Source organism: Solea solea, chromosome 2 (genome assembly GCF_958295425.1).
Source record: "Solea solea chromosome 2, fSolSol10.1, whole genome shotgun sequence".
Lineage (NCBI taxonomy): Eukaryota > Metazoa > Chordata > Actinopteri > Pleuronectiformes > Soleidae > Solea > Solea solea.
The window spans coordinates 33,812,583-33,839,680 of record NC_081135.1 but is presented as its reverse complement, the minus strand read 5'-3'; the positions used below and the strand labels follow the sequence as shown (position 1 = coordinate 33,839,680).

At 41.9% G+C, this 27,098-nt stretch overlaps 1 protein-coding gene across 18 annotated transcripts in view; it reads left to right on the top strand.

Moving 5' to 3' along the window:
- The window catches only part of tns1b (tensin 1b), a 174,116-nt gene that overhangs the window by 64,398 nt on the left and 82,620 nt on the right, over window positions 1-27,098 (top strand). For 16 of the 18 annotated variants that reach the window (XM_058623398.1, XM_058623414.1, XM_058623407.1 and 13 more), the window contains exon 3: window positions 3,842-3,879. In XM_058623398.1, the coding sequence (XP_058479381.1) occupies window positions 3,842-3,879 (38 nt within the window). Of the gene's footprint in view, window positions 1-3,841; window positions 3,880-15,901; window positions 16,411-27,098 lie in introns of those variants that run through there. The other 2 variants (XM_058623411.1, XM_058623409.1) reach the window with 1 other exon arrangement.

Here is a 27,098-nt window from a genome sequence, read left to right as displayed (position 1 = left end):
GATAATCGATGAATCGGTTTGAGTTTTCAGATTTTTCAGCTTATTTTCTGCTTTCTTTGCTCCATATAACAAAGAAATCATTAAACCTGAATCATTTTGGTTTGTGGACAAAAATTCACAGTCTTTCACAGTCCAAAAATTTGGGGATTAGGTCAATTGGACACTCTAAATGTGAGTGTGAGAGTGAATGGTTGTTTGTCTCTGTGATGGACTGGCAATCTGTCCAGGGTGTGACCCTATACGCGGTAGAAGATGGATGGATGGAGTTGCGGCCCTCTGTGTTTGATTGCTTTTCACTGATGTCATTCTTCTAGCCCCTGTCGGTCACTTTTGTCCACATTACAAGTGACTTATTCACTTTAGGCTTCAGAGTCATCTGCACAGAGTGAATCAGGAATCAAACCACCAATTACTGTGATTAGTGGCTGACCTCCTTTATCTCGTGAAGCCACAACTGCCTCACAATCACTGAGTCATCGGCAGCGGCTGACTAACGTGTCCAAATCCACCGAGGTTTAGACTTTTGCTGTCACAAAACAAACACTTTCTGAGAGACGCTGCTATTGTGACATTTTGTTTGTTAAAGTAAAAGAAATGACGATGATAAAAAGTCACATGGTCCGTCCGTGGGTGGAACGTCAATCAGCAGCAGTTGATGAGAATCACGTGGAGTAAGAACCTCATGTTGCATGTTTTCCACGTGTCTCTCTGTCTCTCTCTCCGCCTCAGACTGTTCACTCTGACCATGGGAACTCTTTCTGGACGACATGGAAATGTGTAGCTCAGTAGGATTTCACAGTGCCACCCACATTTGAAAGCCTCTAATTAAGAAGTCATTCTATTTCAAATGTTACCCCCCCAAATGCAAATATAGTCCCACGAGTGCATAAATAGAAACTAAATACACCGTGATATAATTATACATTTGGTCCCAAAAAAAAAGAAAGAGACGCGCTTTTCACTTTCACTTTCCCCAGTTTTAGCATGTGCAGTATATATGTAGACGACTTTATCTGCTTTTCTAGTTTGCTTAGACAAAACACAAGCAAAAGAAACATTCAAGGCCTGTTCACCTGTTAATTATACACCCCAATATCTCAAAGATCAACACCTAAACCTTGACTCACACTCAAGGGTGAACGGATTAGATTTTGGTGGCCAAGGTCAAGGCCACTGTGACCTTTTAGAAATAGTGTTTCCCTTTTGTGAAGGACGCCATGACGGCACTTGATACTGGACTGATTGAGGTATTTGTGGTGAGAGATAAAAATCACTGTAATCGCATGCACATTATGCTAATTATGGTAGCATTTCAGACGTATGACCATTGAGAACAGCCAAAGAAAAAGGTTAGAAAAGCTCGACTTCACGTTGACCATATTAAGTTCAACAAAGCGCTCGGGTCCAGGAGAGGAAATTAGGCCTAAAATTCACATCAGATGTTGAACTGGTTCCTCTAATCTTGATTCCCTGGTGATTCTTTGTTATCGTCTCTGCTGTTGGGCTGAAAGATGAATGTGCATTAAATAATAATAATAATAATAATAATAATAAGTAAATACTCCCACATTTGACCAAAAATGACACACCATATGTATTTAATTTTGAATAAATAAGTGAAAACTAATCCAACTCATAACCCAGGAACAAATACAGGTATGAAAACACCCTGACATTAAACTGGTTGGGTTATACTTACCGCCTCAAAGGGGTAAATCTATTTTTTCCCATTGAAATACGCTGAATAAAGTCAGTGAAAGTCTAATGCACAATGTTAAACACAAGTATTCAGATATCAGCTGACGTTAATGAAATAATCCGAGACTAAAAGTGAACATTTGACTGTTAATTCGCCCCCAAACAGCCAATGTACAGACGTTAGCAGTGAGTGTGCATGTGAGAGCCTGTCTGTGTGTTTTTTCCCCTATTCATAACCTTTAAGTCTCTGTTAATCCTTTATTTTAATCTCATCTATGAAGATAAACACATGAATGACAAATTTGCAACCGATGACAACTATAAATTCATTTGTGTGCAACACAAAAACTACAGCTGTGCGTTCAGACTGTAGATCTGTATCCATATAAAATGGAGTCATATGTGGTTTTTTTTTTGAATAAATGGACTGTGTTTGGATAACACACAGACATAATGGACATTAGAAAGAACAATGAGGTTAGATTGTAGAGCAGATAGTCTTCCTCTGACACGCAGACGTGACAGTGTACACTGTTAGAGCTCCGTATCGCTGCCATAACAACTAATCACAATTCATATCACACTCGCTTTGAACAAAAAATGTGGCTCGAGACGGGAAGAATAACTCATTACATAAGACGCGGCGCGTTCCAGTACAAGCATACAGTCCTCGCTTTATTTGGAAAGCTGTGCCTCAGCACCCTGAGCCGTGTTTTCATTCTCTATCCTGTGACAGGGTCTGACTATTTATGAGCTGACAGGTCAGGTGCTCGCCACGGCTGACCCTCCACTGACCCACAGTGAGTGCATCCAGAGCAAAACCATAAAGAGACGTAGTCGATTGTTTTCGTCACCAGCAGCTCTATTTGTCGTAAACTAGTGTGATGTTACACCGGCACGACGCGATGCAACTTGCCAGCAAATTCCTCAAAGACAAAGTACAGCGTGACACGGTAAACAAAGCGGAGAACAATGGAGGACGTCCAGCACTCAACGTTGTTTCTTCTTGGCATGTGGCTGTTTATCACAAGCTTTGTCTGGACGGAAAAACACAGTCATTTATCCTCACTGTCACAAGTGAGGGATGATTCCCTGTCAAGCAGGTACCGGTCTGCAGAGGTCTGACAGCGTGGAACCTCGGTGCTACAGGCATCTTAATGGAAGGATGTCTGGATCTGGATCACTTATTTGATTATTATATCTATTATTATATTGATTATTAATTGCGTGATGTACGGAACTGAACCGAACTGCACTGCTTGGTGGAAATGGGTCCAATGGATGAACTGCACATGTAGAGCCGTTATCAGATTACAATCCTAATCTGTCCAATCGCTCAACTATGACTAAATTGCCCTCCTGCTCGACTTGCTGTTCCCTCCAAAATATAACAATGCTAGTGGGTTAGGGTGATATACAATATGCTAATGAATAAGAGCAAACTTTCTTTTATTGTTAACAAACTTAAACATACTTATCTAATCCTATTACCTTCCTAAATGTTACACACAGGGTCTTTAACATTCAGTATTCAGTTGGCCTTTGTTTCCAGTCTCATCAGGGTTGACATCAAATTCAAGGCCTTTTCAAGGACTTCCCAGGACCAATTACCGCTAGTAATTACGACTCTACGTCTGTTCTGCGTAGGCCTGGTCTACGTACATCGAGCAATGTAGGGCATGAAACAGTAGGTGGCGTCGTAACAAACAAGGGAGACGTTTACCTAAATATCGACTTAACTACTTTCTTGCATAAGATTCAAGCACTTTCAATGACCCATGTCTATTTAGGGCAAAATTCACAAACTTAAAAGGATTTCAAGGACAAATAAATAATTCAAAGGTTACGTGTGTGATTTTGTGGTCCTAACTCAAGTTTTTCAGGTATAGATTAGTAATTGAGTGTTTGAGCGAGTGTCCTGAACACACAAAGGCAACACTGGCCAGTATGAGCCTGCTAACAGCAGATGATATTTGTCTTTGACCACAGAGCAAACACTGTGGACGGTGCACGGGCCCGCTGGCTTTTTTAAACCTCCTTGCCAACTACTCAAGGTCGGGATTCAAACTGGACCACAGTGTTTGGATTTTATCCTCAGCTAATTTGTTTTTCCTTCTTCTTCTTCTTCTTCTGTTTTCTCTAGTGTGCCGAATAGCTTGCCACAAGAAATGTGAAGTCAAGGTAAGAGTCATAATATTTCTTTTAAATCACGTTTAATCCTATTTTTCTCTTCGGTCGACGAATGATTTTATAAGACGCAAACTTGAAACTGAACTTGCCCAAATCCATGTAAGCTCAGGAAATATTACGTTATAGGTGGAGTCATCTGCTCCTCAGGATGTGCATGTCTGTGTGTGTGTGTGTGTGTGTGCAGATGCTGAACGAGGTGGAGTATATGTCCTGCAAAAAAAAGTAAAAAAACACACAAAAAAAAATCCTAAGAATGTCTAAACAAGTGCACTTTGTACCAGAATGTGTTTATACTGGACAAACTGCAGGGATCGCTCGCTCGGTGTCTAAAAATAAGAGACCTCGCGATGGAGATGTCACTATGTTTCATATTTGGAAAAGCAAAAGGGGAACAAGAAGGAATTGGGAGGGGAGAGTGGAGCTGAAGCTGCCGCAGGATTGTGAAAGAAGAAGAAGGAAAGTTGTTTATTTGACTGTAAAGGTACAGTTTCTGTGGAGCGACACACACACACACACCTTCAGTATATACAGTATATACACATGCTTCATCTGGTATCCATTATTTAAATGGGTGCTGCTGCTGCTGCTTGCCAGCTTTACCCACTCCCTCTTTTACTCACAGGAAATGCCAGGAGTGCAGGGCAGACAGGCCACACTAAATATGAGGTGTGGCCTTGGCCATGTACGAGAGGCCTCCAGTGGAAAGTTATCAAACATAATGACACGAGTGATAAACCTAAACCCGCCTCTCCTTGCTCATTTGTCCGTATATTGTAAGTAGACGAGTAGATTTTGAAGATTTAATAACAGGCGGGGTCACGTACATGACCAAAACATCTTTGCCGTTTTCTTCCAGGTGATATTTCTGCCTCCACTTTCATTTAATCCAAGGCTTCATCTACATTAATCTGCGCCGTATATGCTTTCCATCCATGTTACCTTAGAGTTTTAGAAGAAGTTTGAAAACACCAGGGCAGGATTTCAGTCTGGACAGACAGAAACGGTTTGAAAACACTCGCTAAATTTAACCAAATTCTCAAAGATTTCTGTTTTTTTAATCTAAAAATACCCTAATCTAATACCCTATCTTAATCTAATGGTTAAATAAAGTATATACATGCTAGTTTTTAGTTGAGATGTAATGATTTTAACGGGCCTGTCTCGGCGCACAAACCTTACAGATTACAGTTGTGGTGGAAACTCTCACACCTCCAGCTGCCGCGGGCTGTCCGAGCACTCGGCTGCGCGCTGTAATGACCGGTTTCATGTGACAGTGTAACATCAGCAGCTGGAGTGTATGATCATGTCTGCTATCTCACCGACTCCTCTAATGTGAAGAAGCGCTCCACTTTAGAGAGACGGTATTTAGCGTCTGTCGTTGTGTGAAATAATTTACTCACAGTCGCAGTGGGAGCCGAGAGATGTGCTGTCACAAGTGAACTGAAACTATGTTTTTACAACGACTTTTACTATGTCTTTCCTTGTAAAAAAAAAACCCTAATAAACCATGTTTATGTACTATATTTAAAGCTTATACATTTAAGTATATATGTCTATCTGAAGAGAGGAGCTCAAGACAGAACGTGGAGTATTTTAACAACCTGCACATGAGCCATCTACAAACTTTATATCTGTCAGTGCATTAAGTATAAACATAAGATAAGATGTAACTTTATTGATGGAGAATTCACAAACAGAGACTATTGCTGCTACTTTGTGGGTGAAATTAGGATAGGATTAGAATTCTTATATGGATGTTCTCATGGCCACATATCAGATCTACATCTGATCTTGGACGACATACTGAGGGGATACAAATCCATCTATCTTCTACCGCTTTATTCTCCACATCACAGGGCCAAACAACCATTCACTCTCACATTCACACCTATGGTCAATCTAGAGTGTCCAATTTACCCAATCCCCGTATTGCATGGACTGTGGGAGGAAACTGGAAAACCTGGAGAAAACCCACACACACACATGGGGAGAACATGCAGTGATACAAATGTGATCTGAAAATCTGAAAGAATTGATGATCAGATTTAGAGGATTTAGAGGATAGCTGGTTCAAATCCAAGGACGGCTCGACTTCACCATCACTAATTGGCGTGTGTGCAAAAATAAGTCATTCTAATTCAAAATTTCTGTGTCCACACAGATCTGAAAAAAAAAAAAATCCCACAAAAAAAAATTGGAAAGCCTGATAATCTTAATTTTAGCCCTAGTTGAGGTAATCCAGTTTTTTAACACTGTTGGATTAAACAACTCTCTCATCTGTTTCATCATTCCAGTCTCACAGATTTACCTTTGAACAGTCAGTGGCACCAAAGCTCCACTCATGTGCCGTTAAACCGGAGCAGAAGAAGCACGGCCACATGATGTTACTGATACAGCACCGGTCACATAAACAAGTGTGGGAAACTTCATCCGGGTGTTTTTTTTATGAAGTTTAAAGTAAAACAAACACATATTTAGGTCACTTTACCTTCATGTTTCTCATAATAATAATAATAATAATAATAATGTCATGTTTTCCCACGGACACGCCTGTTATAAATATCCTCCTGTGAATAGGACTGATACCGTATGTGGCTCATTTTGATCCTGGCTCGTCTGGCACACACATGTCCTCGACCGGCAACGGTTGTTTATTCGCAACTGGATGTGAAAAATACTTTCAAGCTTGTGAGTAAAATTTCACTCCTGGGTGATGACAGACGTGTTCTCTATTAGATCACCTCGGAAGTAACGATATGTACAGTTTCTTTTTTGTACTGTAGCTTTTCCACATGTTTTCCCCCCGACAATGTCTCATCGTTTTCGCTCCAGCTCGCTTCTAAAAAGGAAAAGAGGCAGGATGTCTGGGATTTTCCCGCTGCACTGCTGTGAAAGCATTAAGGAAAGGTAAAACCTCAGACTACTTAAAAGCTCATGGCCCGCTCATGCTAATTTCACTCGTTCTGTGCAGTGAAAGCCGCTCTACTGCCAACTACTATTAAACAAATGCAGCATAATTGGATTTGGATAAAGGCTCCCTGTAGTGAACGTTCCATATCGCAACATTTAAAGCAGCCTTTTCCTGATTGTTGTCATAAATGTCACCGTGAGATTGAATATTCTACCCATAAGTATATTAGTATAAGTTTATTTAATGCTTTAAGATAAAAATAATATGGGTTTTGTAGATTTACAGTACTTTAGTCAAGGGCTTTGCACTGAGGCACTGAGCAGACGAACTAGCCGCAGCATGTGTTCCATGTTTCGAGGCAAAAGCTCACGACACAAACAAAGACGAGTGACATGTACTTATGCGAAGGCCACCGCCGTAATTTGCTGACACGCTTGTGTGAGTGGAGGAGTCGTCAGTTTGTGACAATCTGCCGTCTCACCACTAGATGTCACTAATTCCTACACACTGAACCTTTAACTTTTTCCCACTTTTTAAAGATGGCAAACTGTCGCCACCCAAATGACTGTATAAGTCTTGACAAGCGCATCATTTAGAGCCATATCTGTAACACCCGATATCGTTGGTAACCGCTTAGTTTGGTATGTTTGGTGAATAAAATCAATGTTATTTAAAACATCTACATCACAATCTCATCTAAAAGGTTGGACCAGTTCTGCTAATGTGTTTAGGGACCAAAATAAAATCTGTGGGTCCCGACCCAGTCTTTGGGATCCTTGAACAGATTCTTGAACAGACCAGACCACTTCCCTATTATGGGTTAATGTGGCGTGGACATGAACAACCTGAGACGCTAAGAAATGACCATATTCCACCTTTGCCCTTGTCTCCAAAAATCATATTTCCTCACAACTAAACCGCTCCCTACATGCAGTGCTTTCAGCAGAATGATCACTATTTCCCAGTTAGAAATCTGGATAGATTTATGCATAAAATTTATGTGTGTCCTCATTACGGCATTAAAACACTTACAGCATTCAACCATACTGTTTGTACACATGTGGGAGCGAGGTTAAGTCTCTCAGGTCCCGGTAGTTCAACAGAAGCTACACATGAGGGAGTAATGAATGATTTAATCCAGAAGAAGGCAGTAATGCAACATTGGTCTTAAACCGTCTGATCTTAAACACCACGACCGACTCCTGCTATACTGTCTAGTGCAGGGGTCTGCAACCTGCGGCTCTACAGCCACATGCGGCTCTTCAGTGCCTCTACAGTGGCTCCCTATAGCTTTGAAAAAAATCCCACTGTTAATTTTTATTACTTCTTTCAAAGTGAACACTTCTTTTGAAGGCGATAAATGAATGTGGTTTCATATTTCGTCCAGTTAAATATGCATCACATCCCATGTCTTACATCCCAAAAACTTCTTAAACTTCATAAATGCAACAAACTATACTTCTTTTATATATAGTATATATATTATATATATATATATATATATATATACATCTATATATAGGTTGTAGACTGAATTCATGATTATTTAATTTCATTATTATTATGAAATGTAACTGAGAATGTAATTTAATTGTATGGGAACAAAAATGTATTCTCACACTCCCAAATCCACTATTATTCATTCAATTTTCCAAAAAACACGTATTTTTTCTCTTCCTCCTCAGCTTTTTAATTGTTAAAACGCACGTTTTCTAAGAACACGTCGTGCCTTTGGCTGAATTCTACTTCTAGTTGTTGTTTTTATTCAAATTTTCAGACTTGTTATTCATTAACTTGACTCAGCTGGAAGTTGTCTGTGATGCTTTTCGTGCTTGACACAGTAATGCTACTGGACAAATGGGAACAATCAACTCATTTCAGCTGATTTCAACTCTGGCCACTCTCTCTCTCTCTCCCTCTCCCTCCCTCTCTCTCTCTCTCTCTCTCCCCCATCAGTAATGGTTGTATTGGAAATAAACGTAAAAATCCACTGTCTTCTGGGAACTACAACTACATTCCACGGCGGTTAAACAAGCATTGATTTAGCCCTGTGTGTGTGTGTGTGTGTGTGTGTGTGTGTGTGTGTGTGTGTGTGTGTGTGTGTGTGTCAGTGGCAGCATTTCTAACATTGAAGAAGTGGAGAATGATTTGAGGTTCAGAGCTGGACTTTTAGAGATAAGTGTCTGTGGCAGGTTACGAGAACTATAGCTGCCACTGGGTCAGTGATGAGAGAAACCAGCCTGGGACTCCTAAGTGTTTGGATGAAGCTCAGTTGACAGAAAGCATGCACTTGATCTCGATGATCTCAAGCGTGTGAGTGTGTGTGTGTGTGTGTGTGTGTGTGTGTGTGTGTGTGATTAGTTCATGTTTTACTCTCTTTTCACCTTTCAAGAGACGATAGATGGAAATAAGTTCATCTTCTCTCTCTCTCTATGAGATGAATGTAATTTGTCCCTGATACTGAAGTGGATTTAGTGAAATCAACCAGAGGGTTATACTGTATATTGTATGTTTAAACCCTGCTGTTATCATCCTGGAATTCGGCATGTGTACTTCTCATTACCGTCACTCCTAGGCCTGTTTGTGAGATCCAGAAAATTCATATTCAAACCATGGACAGGCGATCTGTCCAGGGTTTGCACCCATATACTTGTCATTACGGTAAAACCTCAGGACGTCTGCGGAACGACCGTCCAATCACAGACAAGATTCACCAGCGCGTCACACAGTTGTGGTGTCAGCTTTATTATTCCTACAGCCATAAAGTCAATATAAATCCAGGCAGCCTCATTATCTTCATGGTCATAAGAGGGTTAAATGAATTTGGTATATATGAGACAGTATGTATATACTGCTATGACATACAGTATTTAAATAGATATATAGTACTTTAATATAATATAAAGTTGGTCCCCCGTTGGCAGCGGTAACAGCTTCCACTCTTCTTGGAAGACTTTCCTCAAGTTCTTAAAGTGTTTATGTGGGAATTTGTGCCCATTCATTCATTCATTCATTCATTCACTCTGTAGAGGAGCATTTATGAAGTCAGGCACTGATGTTCCACACCAAACTCATCAAACTGTGTCTTTATAGTCCTTTACAGCACTGGGGCACAATCGTGTTGGAAGAGAAAAAGGCTCTTCTTCTTCTTCTTCTTCTTCTTCTTCTTCTTCTCCTTCTTATTCTTGGCTCTAAATTGGAAATAATCCAAAATGTCTTAGTAAGCTGAAGTGTTGAGAGAAGAGGCCGAGCCGGAAGGTGTGTCCAAATACCTTTGTCCATATAGTGTATGCATGGCCTACCTCTATAACCTCGTTTATATATATGCTCCATTCAATTCCCTGCAGTTCTTTTTATTTGAAGCGTTGACTGTAAGGTTTATTAGGCTGGATTTGTGTTCCAGTGACTTGCTTCAGATACCGCGTGTTGCTGCGTAGCTCATTGTTTTTATGGCGTACACTGGACATGGATGCCGTGTCACTGCTGCAGAGCACCGGCGAAGCTTTTTCATGACCGCACATTTATTGTAGCACATTGAGCTTAGCACTGGTTAGCGAGCAGATATGATGGAATTTGATATTTGCAGATTATATGGGATTGTGCTTTACAGTCACTCCTGTCGAGTGCTGATGCGAAGTGTGCGCCACACGCAGTGAAGTATGTTTCCACTTCATGTCTCGTGTCTGTGCAAGGTCAGTTGACTTGAACTCAAACTTTACACCTTGTTTGATTTGCAAACGAGTGACATAAAACATTTTTTGCCTTATGCAAGAGCATTTACTTAGAAAAAATGTCTCTTTGTGTGGTGGGTTTGTACGAACATGCCACGTCAGGTTCGGCAAATACTTGAGGATTTTACGAAAATGACACGTGAAAACATGATGAATGCCACCTGTGTGTGTTTTTAAGTGTTTGTGCAGAGCTAATTAGCATAATGATTTAATGACTCAGCGTTACACGTCTTCCCTCTCAGGTCAGGAATGGTAAATTCATGAAAATGGTGTCATAGAGTCAAAAGAAGAACTTGATTGTGGAATTAAATGCTATTCTTAATGATGTGTGACCTCTGAGTCACTCTGTCACTGAACAAACAAGGAATGCTTTGATGAGGAAATGTGGTTTTTAAAAATGTGAAAGGAGATGAAGGAGACATGTGTCAGAGAGTTAAAGCAGAACCTTCACTATAGGGATTACGCAGTCATGTCTAGTTCTGCCCTCAGTATAACAGGCCATTCATAAGCTGCATCTTTACGTTATTTATATTGCAGTGAAACGTCCGTTCCGATTAGAGCTGCAACTAACGGTTACTGTCACGACTGATCGAGTAATCGTTCGGTCCGTAAAATGTCAGAAAACGTTAAAACACGTCGATCGGTGTTTGTCAAACCTGGAAACGATGACGTTCTCGAATGTCTTGTTTTGTCCACAAACCAAAATGATTGTGTTTTAATGATTTCTTTGTCATCTGGAGTAAATATATTCACATTTAAGAAGCTGAAACAGTCAGAAATCTTCTTTTAATCATGGAAAGAAATTGGTCAAACATGTCCGTGTTCAGCCCGTGTAATCTATTGCCTTTATTTAACTTTAATTCATTCAGTGAAGCTGCAGTAACTTCAGTCCTCTCCGCAGCTCCCTGGGATGCTGTTGCTTAGTAACGACAGAAGCGCAGCCCCACGAGCGCCTTGATTCAAAACACATCTGGCTTCGTCCAGGAGTTGTTCACGCATTTTGAGATGCTGCATGTGAACAGCCCCCGAAGGACTCGCGTGCTCCCCACGGTCATTTATCAGCTGCAAAAGTAAAAGTTACAACCGCAGACTCATTTCACGTGATTCCTCTTCGTCAGTCGTGTTTGTAAGTGAGAGAAAATTCAAAGTATGAGGAAACGTGATGAATGCATTCACGCCACGTAAGGACTAGATCTGTTTGTATGAATGGCACTTGCCTAAATCCCATTGTTCTTTTACTGTAAGTACAGGATTACATAATCCTAAATGAAGCTTCAAAAGATGTTCATGTGGTATTGACTCCCAGTAACTGCTTTAACAACTTCCTTCCTCGTACATGTGGCCCTGCAGAGAGAGAGAGAGCCATGGGAGTTACAGCAGGATGGGGAGGAGGGACGGGGAGTGTGTGTGTGTGTGTTTGTGCGTGTTTTGTGTGGTTGGGGGGGCCTGGGGGGGGACGGGGAGAATCCTGGTAAGAAGACATAAAACGCCATGTCATAGTCAAATCCCTGGAAAAAACGTGTTGGAGGAAATGAGCGAGAGCAAATGTGAAGTGGATGAAGCCTCAGGTCTTTCACATGGTGTTTCTGTGTGTTCTCTGCTCCTTGTCTGATCGCACACATCCAGCTCACAGCTTTCAACCTCATTGACATCGCAGTCACAGGACACACATACTTGCTGCTGCTGCTGCTGCTGCTGCTGCTGCTGCTGCTGCTCTGTCCTTCTCCTTGTGAGACATTTACAGGAACAAGCATGGGGATAAATCACGTGACTTTTTCACCCCTGAACACCGAGCGTATATCGCAGAAGACACGTTTGCAGTTACTTGACGGCTCGTTCCATTCCGACGGTTTCCAAAAGCTGAGAAGATGAACGTCAAAGCCAACGTGTCATTAATGCGATCATTTTACCCGCACTGTTGCAGGAAGCTGGTAAAGATTATATTTTTAAGCTGTCAAGAAATCACTGCCAACTTTCAATCCATGGAGATTAAGCAATATATCGCAGGACTTGACAGACTTAACTTTGGGTTACTTTTGTATGAACATTATGCAATCAGTCAGAATAGACCTTATCCCTAATATCTAAGCCTTCCCTCATTCTAGTCCAGAGAAGATATTACAGCGAGTGAGTGTTGGATTCTGTACTTGCTATGAAGCGATCACTTGAGGGATCCATCGCTCCGTTGTCTCCGCTCGCTTCAAGCAACGCTTTGACATCCGTAAAATCAAAAGTGCTGCATTACTCTCAGGAGACCTGGCTCTGACAGCAACATCTTCTGCCCTGACGTGGAGTTATTGACTCGTGCGGCGGCTTCAACTGTTGATGTATTGCAACACGGACTTTGACTGTTCTGTGATCTTCGTGAAAAGCAAAAACAGTCATCTGTCAGCGCCTCGGCAGACACGAGGAGCGGTGGCTCCCGGCCATGTGTGCATAGATACAGCAGAGGGGAAAACAAACAAACAAACAGGAGGATGGAGTAATCAAGAGAGAGGGATGTCAACAATGGGCCAAGTGTATGTCGGAGACAGTGAGGGCAGAAATAAGCGGGCGGGGCTATGTCAAACATACATCTCCATAAATGACATGATATTTAAAGATGTGAAGCCACACAACTCTCTGTTTTTCCTCAGTATAGCAGTGTTTAGGTCTTGTGTTGTTTGGCAGAAGCAACATGTACAAGAAAAGTAAGACGACTGCAAATAGGTTGAAGTTTGAAAAGGGAAGAAGAACGGTTGTTCTGCAGCTTGAGGGTATGCTCTGTTGCTGTATACACACAGACGCTCCCTCAGTCAGGTCTGATTGATCAAGCACACAAACAATAATGGTTTCTTTCTGTTCATGAAGACAAAAAAAAAACGGAAATCACTAAAAATCCGTGCCTGTGAAAACTCGTTTTTAAAGCTGTCGTTGCTGAGTGTGCTTGTTTTTCTGGACTTGCTAAGCTTTCCTTTCCTGACCATGACGGCAGCTGTTGGAGGAATGCCTTTCTGGAGGACACCTCCTAGTGACTCACTGGAGGGAGCGCGTAGACCTTCAAGTTCCCTCACCCGTACGGTATATCACCGAGTCTGTCGTCTTTTCCGTCCAGTTCCATGTCTGCTTCCACAGTGTCTGAGCTCCTGCTGCGTAACCGTCATCGTCCTGTATAGAAAAGACAAATGCACCGTGGTGAATCTGGTCTGTACGTTGCATGGGCGTTGGTGAAACGTTCAGCCGAGTCCTGAGGGACAGTGACCACTGCTGCTGGGGAAATCCTGAGTCAGACTCATGAAACTGGATCCCAGACAGTACTCTCTCCCTCCCTCTCTCCCTCCCTCTCTCCCTCCCTCTCTCTCTATGCCTTCTATGCATCGATGGGTCGTCCATCCCGACACTCCAAAGAGTGTCTGGAGAACAACTTGAGGGATTCCTTTCAACTTTGGCACAAACACCCACTTTGGATCAAGGATGACATATTTAGAGTTTGGTGAGAACATGGTAACGTCAGAAACACCATGATGATGGAATCTTGTCTGATTTGAACAGGTTCAGGTGGTCAAAGGTGATCAAATTCACTGCGACTGCAAGGTCAGTGGGAAAAACTGATTTTGGTGTTATAAATACAATATCTCAGAAACACTTTAAAGGAAAACCTTTGTTTTCTGTCTTCAATTAGGTCCAATTCAGAGCAGAAGCAGCACATGGGTGTGTTCAAGCTAATCTGTTAAATTAATCTGTGGCCTTAGTGCAACAGCTTTATACCTGAAATGAATATACCAAAAGTTCAATTAGGTCCTGTGTTCCCACGAATGCACATCTGAGGCAACGATGACAAGCCTGCGTGCATTCCAGTCATTTCAGCCGGGAGTGAATACCGATTAAACAAATTCCCACTGGACAGGATTTTTGGAGGCAGACAAAGACTTAAAGAATCGTTCCCATGCTGTCTAATAATCCCTAACATACAGAGGTGTAGTTACATCATGTGCAGTTACTTTTTGCCCACACAGACCATCAGCGACACTAAGGGGAAAAAGGGGGATTTCCTGCTTCCCACATGTAAAGTTAGTCGTGATATTAAACATGCCCCTCTTACACAACCCGCCATGTTGTTATGTTACTGTAAACCATGTGTCATGTTTCTTTGCCAAGCTTCCCTTCCTTCACTCGCTCCTTGTCATTATTAGTAAATGTAATAACGCTCCCCGAGCCGACATCTGGCCGACACGACTTCAGCCGAAGGTGTTGCTTTTTTTTATAAATGCCGTCTGTGTAATTACTTTCTGAGCGAGCATCAAAGACGGTGGCCATTCTTTCCATGCGGAGGCATTACAGCGAATGTGCTGCGAATTTGTACCGGAACATTCTTCGCTAATGTCCCATTGTCTGCTACTGGAGAAAAGCCGGAGAGGTTGAAAGTGATTAAAATGCCACAGCAGTTTCCTGCTGCTCTGTGAGAACCGCTGCTCCACTCTACCTGACTATCATCACCTGGTTATTCCAGGTGAGATCTACTCAATATTTTCAGATTAAAATTGAGATTTTTTCTCCTCCTGCAATGTGAGTAATGCACAGAATCATCACCGGACACTGTTCTCCTTGTTTGACTTTAGTGTGAGTAGTTTATAGCGTTACGGGACACAATGAATATGGAATATAGTGTTTTTCGAGGTCAGCTGTATGTATGGAGTTGACACTGTGGGAAACTGAGCGACCCTTGGCAGAGGTTTGTGCTCTCTGAGTGCTTTCTCTCAGAGTCTCAATACTCTCAATACTCAACACACACATCCTGCTCATGTTTCAGATGCTCTTAAATGTTCAGTTCAGTGTGTTCAGGATCAAAAACAACAAGGATTTCATGGTGCGTGCGGCGAGTCGAGACCGAAAGTGTTCGCAACTCATAAGCATGTACTGTATCTCCTCACAGCTGTTGACACCGTGAAAGCCAGTGGATTCATTTATGGCACTTTCTCTCTGTGGCCGTGGAAGAGCGAGTGTGTGAGTGTGAGAGGCAGAGAGAGAGAGAGAGAGAGAGGGGGAGAGGGGGGGGAAGCACATTTAACCTGTAACTTGAGAAGCTGATAACAAGCAGAGAATAAAGAATTAGGAAGTTTGTGTGCAGAACAGGACAGTGAGACTGAAAAAGAAAAGAAAAAAAAAAGCTGAGCTTGTTTCCTGCAGCTCATGTCCCGTCCACACCACGGCTGATCTCCCTGGGAAATTCACTCGAATTTTTTTTTCATTTCGTCTTTTCTACACATTACTCATGTGTCTCCACACATGGGAGGAGGAGGAGGAGGAGGAGGAGGAGGAAGGGTGAAAATGGACTGAACAAGAGGGAGGAGAAAACCCAGGCAGTGAAAGAGAGGGAGAGAGAGAGAGGGAAATGGCAATAGTCAGACTTTGCCTGCTTATTCAGCGCTGAATGCTGCACTGCGCCGTTTGTGGGATGACTCTTCTCGAGACATTTTTCTGCTGGTTTTCTTGGAGGAGGAGTGAGAGAGGAGGGAGAGACTAGCCAGATCTGTTAGTTTGGAGCCGATAACACACACTCTCTCTCACACACACGTCAACTCTCCTTCTCTCTCTCTCTCTCTTTCTCTCTCTCTCTCTCTCTCTCTCTCTCTCTTTCTCTTTATCTGACACACACACACACACACTTGAACACTCCTCCGGCTTTCGCGCTGCTGCACCGAGGTTACAGTGAGTGGATTTAGTCACAGCCATCTGGTCGGAGTGCAGGGTGGAGAGAAGGCAAAGGGACGATGCAGCAGTAAATCCACGGCTGGACGGAGACAAACCAAAGACTGAGAGAGACCTGACAACACAGATACTGTACAGACACACACACACACACACACACACTGACAGCGGATGGCCACCGCAGTGTTTCAGGTAAGGACTGAGAGAGAGAGAGAGAGAGAGAGAGAGAAAACTGCTGCTGCCTTGTATTTGCGCGCTCTCGTCCGTCCCAAGTGTTGACTCTGCTGTGTTCAGTTTCACAGGATTTGCTTGACTGGAGGGGAGACGCAGAAAGTGCTCTCACGTGTGTGTGTGTGTTTTTTGGATGCAGTGTGCAGACGATGTGTGTGAAACGCGTGTTCACTGTATGGATGACAGGAATGTGTTGACTGTCAGTGTGAGCGTGTAAGAGGGGAAAAAAAAAAACACACCAGAGGCTTTGTTTGTTGTATTAGTGCTGACTTTTTCTTTTTTTTATGAAATAAAGCACTGTTTTTTGTCTGTAGTGCTCAGGTCTGTGTGTGGTCTCCTTGGCTTTATACCATGTTTTGTGGTTGGTGGCTCATGGTCATGGCTGGAATGACAATGGTGGCTCTTCTCTCGTTTGTAGTCTTCTCGTCACTTCAATTCACTTTACTTCAGTTCTCTTCTCTTCTCTTCTCTTCTCTTCTCTTCTCTTCTCTTCTCTTCTCTTCTCTTCTCTTCTCTTCTCTTCTCTTCTCTTCTCTTCTCTCCTCTTCTCTTCTCTGCTGCGTCATCTTCCTGACCCACAGGTCAAGGAAGGCACACTTTTGAAGAAAAAGAAATCTGCCTTGAAACTGATACGCCATCTATCAAACGTATATAATGTTCTACGTGTGAGGTAGAAAGTCTGAATGTGTGTGTGTGTGTCTTCTGTGTCTGGAGCCATGAACTGAGCCACAGTGTTTCACAACAGGACCTTGCAGAAGTTGTGCATGGAAAACATGGCCCGAGGCGTGAGAAAACCTGACCGCACTTTGGGAATTTTTGGCAAGCACAGTGAGGTGCAATTGCCTCCAATTTGCTTGAAATTTTAGGGGGGGGTGGGGGGTCGTCGGGGTACGAAGCCTAGTGTGAAAACATAGAACATATTCTTTGACAGATGTCAACGTCAACCTTGTCTGGACCCATTCTGTGAGTCATTGCATTCTGTGAGATGAAGGGTTAACTGTGTGTGTTTGGTTGCTCAGACATGCCTGTAATGAGTGCATGTCCGTATGCTGCAGTCACTCCCGCGTTAGACACAGAATCAATGAAGGACGTCAGCTTTTAAAAAGTCCAATGGAGATGTAACAAACATCTGGGATAGATGTGGGATATTCCAGGTTTAGAAGTTAGATGTGAGATAATCCACGATGCATAATCCAGTGTCGTTGATAGACTGCGGTGCTGCACATTCCTATACAGATTTACATTTCATGAAGGTATCTGCACATACTTGACGCAGTTTTGTGGTGGGTTTGTTTGGGACTCCATGGTAACCTTGCCATACACAAGCTTAATATTAGGTTGCCATTTCATTGAAGGGACATTTTTCTTCGGCCACCACTTTGTTAATGGAGAAATAATGAGCCTGTTTGGTCTTTGGTAATTTTGTATTGAAGGATGAGTCAGCAAGCCCCCCCCCCCAAAAAAAACCCCCAAAAAAAACATGTTTTAATTCATACAACATGGCATGTTGTACCAGGTGTTACCAGGGACATTAATGAGGGTTCCACTCGATTTAAAAAGAGCCAGAGTGAGAGTGTAAGACGAGCTCACGCTAACGTGACGCGTTCTTTTAACAGTGCATTCATATTTCCTGTGTCTTCCAACAAAGGGATTGGGACATAATCATATATGCTGATCATAGCTTTGCTAAAAACAACAAATCTAACTCGACGTTTGCACTGCATTGTGCAAAACAGCGAAAAAAGAACGCACAAATGTCTTGAATCATACGGGCCGGCCCCGTTTCCAAAATCATAATCATAATTCTCCTAATAATCATCCCCGAACAGACCTCATGAAGGGAGAACCGTGGCTGCTGTAGCTCTGCAGTAATACGTCCCAGACGTTAATTCTCATGAGTCAATCTTTCTAAAGGCAAAAGGAATTTCGCTGCTCAATCCAAAAAACATTGTGAAATTAGGAGGCCATTCAGTTTTTCCAAAGGAACAAAGGATTGTTATCTATAGGAACATTACATGTACATATCCCTCGATGAATAAATCATTCAGAAGCAACGTTTAACATCAAAAAAATGTCCTTTTAATATCCTTTCACTCCTGTCCTGCCTGGACACCTGTGTTACCCATGAGTCCACACTGTGTGGAAACGTTGTCCGTCCTCTGTCTGTGTCTGACTGGATTTCAGTGTTTTTGTGTGTGTCATTACTGTCTTTGCTGTCTTTACTGTCTGCCAGGGAACCGTTGTGCACTTACCACCGCCCTTCCTTTAGGAAAGGCCCAATAGATGTCTGACCACAGACACAATCAACTGCAAATGAGCCAGGTCAGACAAGCACTGTCTGTGTGTCTGTGTGTCTGTGTGTGTGTGTGTGTGTGTGTTTTTCTGGGATTAGGGTTAAGGCTGTTGTCAATGGACCATAAAAAAACCACAGGCATGAATTGTCTTGCTCCACTGCTGATGTAGTAATCCTTTCCTACGTGTGTCAGTCTATGCAAACGCAGCCTTAACTCTCGTACTTAAATGAAACAAAACAATACAAGGACGGACAGATAAGACGGATTCTTTTTCCACGAGAGATTGGAGAACAGGGAGAAATCTTGACACACAATCAACAACACAAAGACGACACGACAAAGAAGTGAGACAGAGATGAACACAAACATTTACAAGACTCGTAAAACACACCAGATAAGAACTGTGAATCTCGAGCTTAAGGACAGTCGGCAGTTCTTTCCATTTAAGCCCTGCATCGTCGGCCTGCAACCAATTATTTTCATTATCGATTACACTTTTCATCATATTCACAATCAGCCGACGCGGTTGTTCCGCCCGTAAAATGCAGAGAGTTGTGTAAAATATTGACCACTGTTTCCCCAAACCTCACAATGACAGCATCCTTTAAAAGTTTTGTGTTGTCCACAAACCACATATATTCAGTTTACTGTCACAGTGGAGCGAAGAAACCAGAGAATATTCACATTCGGGGAGCTGAAATAACAGAACTTTGTTTTTATTATCATGACACGACACCAACTGGAAAACGTCGTCGGGTAATAATCGATCAGCCCTGCAGTGCATCGTCCCTGAAGCCTGCTCTGCCAACGTTACTGCACACATGAGTGATGTCCAAGTGGGATCAGGTGAGAGTAGAGATGTGACGCTTTAGAGGCAGATGCAGTCAAAGGCATGAAGAAATCCTTTTTCCAATGGGCGAAATCAATACACGGCACAAAATGGAACTGAGGAGAGGTATTTTTGGACATTTTCGACATACGCAAAATGCTCTGCAGAACTGTAACGTGTTTGTTTCTCAGTGTTGGCACACACTGGGAGCCTTCAATGCATTAGCAACATGAATAATCTATACTGTGCCAAAGGATCATGCAGCACTTTTGGGCTTTTAGCGTAATTAATAGTATCCAATTAGGGAGTCGTAAAAGCGTCAAACGTTTATCAACGGCGTCGTATTTGACTCGATAAATCTGGCACGTGGGAGCATCTGCTGCCACAGACCCGGTGAGGTGTTTAAAGAGTGCATGGAGGGGTGGATTAGTGGTTAGCACTGTTGCCTCACACCAACAAGGGGCTGGGTTGGGTTCCTGGTCTTTTTGTGTGGAGTTTGCATGCTGCGTGTGTTTCCTGAGTGTTCCATCAGGTTGGTCCATTGTGGCGGAGCTGCTCAGTCGTCGTTGTGCAATTTCGGTTGTTTAATGACAATAAAGATGCTTTTCCTTTATCCAAAGACTAATGTTGGGAGTCTAACAGCGGATTAACTTTGTAATTTACTGCTCTGAGGTTGTAACTGCCATGAGGCAATCCACTGTCGTGTCACTCATTGGTTGGGGAATGTTTTTTGAAGCCCAAAAGCCATGTTGTTTTTGAAAAACTGAAATAATTATATGTGGAAATGCTGGGGTTTGTCCCCTGCAAGCAAACCACCCATTGAATGTAATTTTTTTTATAGAATTACATGTAAACTAACATCTTCTGCCAACCTGTGGAGTCGCCACCTAATGGACAGTCAAGAGAATACAGGTTTCAGGCCCTGCTGCATTGGCTTCAGTGCATTCATTTATTATAAAGATGGTCTATGGTAACACGTCAGTACTGTTAGGCATGAGAAAGTCCACTAAACATCATGCACATTCATTTTTGATCACTTAAATATACGAGTCTCCACTCAAAAAAAACATTTTTAATGAATGTATTTGCACACAGACCTTATTTCTCCTCCTGGTCCTGGTCCTGGTCTGTGGTGATTACTGGTGCCACTGAGACTCAAGACAAAATCTTTCTGCTGACCTTCGCAGCCTAATACCCTGCAAAATAGACGGACTACTCATAATGCCCCTAAAAATGGGGATATTATAGTGAAAGATTTAATGACAGCTAATCTTTTAAATGACTCCATGCAATCAAGCTTTAAGCCTGGTATAATGACCCTTCCTTAAAGAGCATTTTTGTAGATTTAAAGTCAAGAAGAACGTTCTTGACTTGGATCTTTAGTTTGACAAGCAGCTTTAGCTTTTTCGATTCGCTCCCTTGCTTCTTGTTCTTTTCGCCTCTTTAAATAGTATGTTAGCGTGCTAATGTATTCTTCTCTCGTCCGGTAACTTGAGACTTTGTTTATCATTTTTTCAATCCTGGTATAAAACTCAGCGACACAAAACCCGAGACATTGTCGAATTTTAAGCCTTCATTATCTTATCTAAAGGCTGGCTGTCAGTTTAGTCATACACTTTTAATTCTTTGACATGAATCCAATGGACGTTTCACAGCCGTTTATGAAAGCCAGCTGTGGGCTGTGGCCCAAAAGCCTCAAATTGCATTAGATCTTTGCCTGAAAGCGATGGTGTTTCTACCAGGATGGAAGTGACTGGTCAAGGCCTTCCCCCTATCTTATCTAAATAAGATAACCTGAATCCTTCACTTCATGTCGGTTTTCCAATACGACATGATGAACAACCCACAGTCCATAATTCCCGTATGTGATGTGCGTCATCCTAAATTGTATATTAGTTATTAACACAGCAGTTGTTTTCTATAACTTGAAAACCCACATTTTTGCAGATTTTGTTTTAGCTTAAACTCCTACTGCTGGATTATAAAACCACCGATTCATATTTTCCCTCATCGAGCTGCCCACTTTAAACCTGAAATATCTTTTTTATTACGATGTTGTCATACCTCTAATGAGTGGTTTGTTCTTGTTTTAGAGAACAAATACCTTCATACTGGATACAATAGAACTTTTTAAATGGAAACATCTCTCATATTAAATCAACTCAATGTTACATAAATGGTTTGTGATTGGCCCAAACTGTTTCACATCAGACGGACATGAGCTCACTGATTGGTCCGGTTTCCAAGCCATACGGGAACTGAGCTTAACATTTAAATGCATTAATACTGTATGACTTCTGTGGCGTAATAATAATAATAATAGTACATTTTCAGACTCTTAGTTGAGTCACACAGTGCATCAGCCCCATCCTGTACTTTGTGTCAAACACAGTGAAAAATTATGGACAACCCCTGACCCTGCAGTCAAACAATAACCAGGAAGAATTTCTAGCCATAAATTAAAATAGTCAAGTAAAAAAATCGCCAACGGAATGTGTTCCTTTCAGTAAATCCATCACTCACATGAGGGTGGACATGTCATTTTTACTGGAATTTGTGTGTGTGTGTGTGTGTGGGAGGGCACTACTGGTAAAAAATATTCCTAATAGCTTTTACAAAATGACTATATCAGCTCATAAAAAGACAAAGTTCAGATTAAAAATCGAAACTGCACGGAAAATGTTTGAACACAACGTGAAATAGGATTACATTTAAATTCACAGGCACTTATAAGGGCTAAAAAATAATAATAAATGGCAGTATTTCTCTGCACAACTGGGCATCTAGAGGATATAGAAGTTTGTTTTCGTCCCCTTATCAAGCCGCCGTGTATCTCAGAGGAATGTTCGCAGAAAGCAGAGCTGTTTTCTTAGTTGTGCCAGGCGGCCTCTCTTATTGTTGTTTGCATTTTTAGGCTGATTGATGAGGAAGGGGGGCGTGGTCTCACGCAGAAGGACAGGAAGCATCGGTGCCAGGTTCCCTTCATCTATCCGCGCTGCTTTGACTCAAAAGTTTCATGTGCTAAAAGATCAGGAGGTGTTTATCTGGCTCTTAACGGCATGTTTATACCACATTAGTGGAGCTGGGTGTCACCCGCGGTCTCACCAAATCAACCCCCCCACCCTCCAAGGTCTTCCTGACTCCATTTCTGATTTGATTCAACGCTTTTTTTAGTGTTGTCCTCGGAGAAGGTGCTTCTGTCTTCATATTCACTACATGGGCAGATCTTGAAAGGCTACAGTTTTACCTCAAAACACTATAGAGTGAGTTTCCAAAGGTTTTCCAAACACAGAAGGAGCTGCACTTATAATCAACATCACACTCATTTTATTATATGTAATATACGCTGAGACTGAAAGTGAAAGCTGAGAATTATTACACGCCTAAAAGAAAAGATAAGGCAACAACACCAGACTGTAAAAACATTATATACGTTAGAACTATCCAAAAAAAAACATGTATGACGGAGACGGATTATTTTAATCCACACTGATCTGGCATCTGTCTTCTACTTCTTCTCCTCTCGTTTTTCTTTTCCTCAGGTTGAGACGTTTTTGAGAGGGACACTGAGACTTTTTTAGCATTTCCATAGCAGCATCTCAAAACATGAACCCAGTTTTGTGGCACTCAAATTAATATTTGAATTGTGAATAACCCGGCTTTACTAATGCTATTTTAATTGACCATGTTTTTGTCATCTGTGATGATACTGTGCATCTTTGTCATTTTATGACCTAATATAATACATTTGTTACACATAGCCCCCTTTTGAAAGACGTGATTTTATTAAGCAATATCAAATATTTTAAATTATTGAAATGAAGACCGATTTAAATCCGAAAATCTTATCCTAAATGATACGATGTGAGGAAGTGTCTAAATTCACCTGCTGTGTAAACGCTATATGGCAGTGTTGGTTTTTCCCTGAATAGACTTGTATTGTTGTATTTGTGCTGGAAACACAGCGTGGCAGGGATTTATACCTGGTTAGAAGGTTAGACTCGGGTTAGTCACATCTGTGAATGGATCAATATTGAATGTCGTTAATGTTGGATGATTGTGTACCAAAATATTACGGAGCCAAGGGACAAAGTATATCACATCGAGTAGAACTCTTTTTGCCACGAATGAGGCAAATGGTCAAAGCGTGGTAGTTGTACAGTTAGAGGTGAAGATGACAAGACTTAGAGGTGAAACCCAAACCCTCCCATCCATCTGTCACTACAGTAAAGAGGTGAGTTAGTGTCACGCTGTTCTGTAAGATCCTTCCATGTTAACATAAGTCATCCCTTGAAGCAGCCCCTTTCATGAGTTATGGGGCTGCAGTGGTTTGCACGGTTGTGTCTTTGCAGAGTTTCGCCTCAGCTTGTGCAGTTTTCCCCCTGTGACAGCCTTTCAAGTTCTTCGGCGCGCCCGCACACCGTCGGGATTGTAGAGCGGGTCACAGTTGGCATTTCAGTCTGAGCGTTTGAACGCTCTCGGTTTCTCGAAGACAGTGTAGCCCGACAGAACAAGCTCATCGCAAGGTGAAGTTAGTAGCTGCTGTGGAGCTTTCAGTCACGAGGTCAACCAATGTGTGTTTGAGTCAATGTTTTAGAAATCAGTGTAGCCAAAAACAGTTATATGATGCTTTTTCTTTTTTGGCCAAAAACTTGGTATATTATTTCTTTCCCCTTTTGTTAAATAGTGCAAGATGGGGAGAAGCTGGAAGAGGAGATGAAGAGGAGGTTTAATAAATGGTTTGATGACAATCAGTTTCAGTGCAGTATTCAGTAAATAATAATCATGATAATCAGGTTTTGATTTGATTTTCTGGCTGTAGAATTGTCCAAAAACTTCCCCTTCTGCCCCTTCTTATTCCAAGATAACTTTCACTACACGGATATCTGGCAGTTATTCAACCGTTGAGGAATTACGGTGCTGAGAAGCTGACGTCACAAACGTGTGACACGCTGGTGGATTTTGTCTGTGATTTTTGACGGTCGTTCCGCGGAAGTCCTGAGGAGCTACCGTAATGACAAGTATATGGGTGCAAAGCTCAATTTCTCTACTTTCCAGTGTCCGTACATCCAGGAGTTACGGTAATGAGAAGTACGCATGTCAAATCCTGACAGAAGTGTTAAAACAAGGCAAATATTAATCAACTGATTAATAACTAGATTTATTCATACATGTAGTTGTGATTCCCAAAATGGAAAGATCACTGCACGACTTCATGGAATAGACCGTCACAAAAGCCTTTTTAAAACATTTGTTCTAGTCCGTCTATCTTGAAAACATTAAGCCTGGAAATAAAAGTGATGTAAGATTATGGTTAGAGCTGTGGCAAATCCTGCACTGGTAAATATCACAGCGCAGCCACCACAATAACTGTAATAGTACGATATTTTAAAGTGTGGTTATTGTCCTGTGTATTTAAGGTTTAGCGTAAGAGGCATATACACTACATGAAGAATTCATTTGTGGGGCTCTTGACAGTCAGCTCTGTGGTTTAAGGTTAGAAAAAGAAAAATAGAAAAGAAACTTCCCCTCTCTGCTCAGAAATGTGTCTATCTTATTGTGACTTGGCTTGTTTGGAGTGATGTACACTATGTGCACAGTTGGACACTCATTTAACTCTTGAAAGGGAAACAGCAGGATTATGTGACGGCGTTACTCACAATAAGTTCATCGTGGTGAAGTTTCCTGATCAGCATCATTATGGATGGAGAAAATTGTTCAAATCCATTTGAGTGACTTAAAAATGCTGATTTATGCTAGTATCCCAACCTACAGTCCTAGTCATTTCTTTTTGAAGTGCCTCATTGGGGAGCCTACAGTCATTCCAGAAGCTAATGAGTTATAATCTTATGAAGCAGTAAGATGTTTTTGGTAACATAAGTCATTTTTTCCTTTCAGAAAATGTACATTTATTCACATTTATCAATATTTCTGGACATTTCTGGACATTTTCTGGACACTTGCAGACAAACCAAATAAAAATAGAGCATGGACAGATTGCCTCATCCATTAAAAAATAATACAACTTATTTTGCAATTATCTATTATCTAATTTTCGATCACTCCCATGTCTACTTGTGGTTCACTGTGCAGCTCACACATGTGCTGTGGAAAATTACTTCAATGGACGTCCTAATTAAATTAGGAGACATGTTATGTCCAATTAAATGTTTTTGAAGCAAAATTCTGAGCAAAATCTTCATATTGATTAGAATTCTGATGACAAATCACTGATATTCTTCAGGGAGAAATGAATGCACAATACTGAGGTACAGTACGGTCAAAGGAAGAGTCTCAGTGCAGACCCATATAAGGGGTCGGATCAAGGATTTCCCTTATTTCCCGTAATGCTTGATTAAATATACACTTTATTATACACTTTACTGAATGCCAGTCTTGTTCTTGATGGGAAACTGCGTGACATAGAAATTATAATTCATCTTTTATTTACTGTGCTTCTCAAAACATCTGCCAAGGAGAACCACACCGCTTCTCCTGGCCCCGTGTCCTGCCTACAGTCCTTTTCCATCCACGGTCCCTCCTGTCTGACTCCAGCGAGCGAGCAGATGTCCAATGACATCATGTGGAAAATGTTTTTTTTTCATGTGAACATTGTCACTGTAACACAGAATAAGGGCAGAAGTTCTACAGATGAGTAAGTGTCCCAGCCCCGGCACGTGTTTCTTCGTCCATTTACTGAACACACAGAGATGCAATCGGTGTTGATTTCTTTCAGTTGACTCTTAGTGAGATTGCCAACAACACTTTTTTCCCCATTGTGATGCTTCAGTCGTGAGTGTCTTAAGATAACTGTCTTATGTCTTATGGAGATATAACTTACTCTTAAAGTCTCTATACTGTATCATAACCCCCCCCCCCCTTCCAACTCTGATTCTTCATGGCCCCCTCTCTCTCTCTCCCTCCCTCCTCATTCTCCGTCACTTGTCCCAGTGCCAGACAGTGAGAGCCATGATAAATGTGCAAATCAGTGTGCTGGTAAATACCGACTCTTATAGCTGAAAGAGCCCTGGAAAGGAACGTGTGTCGTGTCCCCCCCCCCCCCCCGCCCCACTTCTAACTTTGGAACAAAAGACACAAGCCATGGCCCCCCCCCCCCCCCCCCACACGCCGTCACTTCTGTCCAACAAAGACGAGGTGAGAATGAGCAGGCGCTCCGGGTCTGACGAAGGCCACTGTGAGTCAAAGCCGTGGAGAGGAAACATGGCAGGGACATAACAGGAATCTGTTGGATCCCTCGAGGGTTGAAATTGTTTATACACAGGCGGAGAGTATGCATTTGTTATCGCGGTGCTTATCGTCATATTTATTTGCTTTATCCGGGTTTTTATCTCCATTGAGTTATTTGCTCCTCGAGTGACATTGACCTGGATCTTCATCACGCATTTCCACCTTTTTTCCATGAGGCACTGCTGCCACTTTCATTTGCGTTGTCGTGTTGTAAACAAATAACTCATTATTAACAAAGTTGACTGTATGTTATCCTCCCGTCCACTCTGGAGACCTCG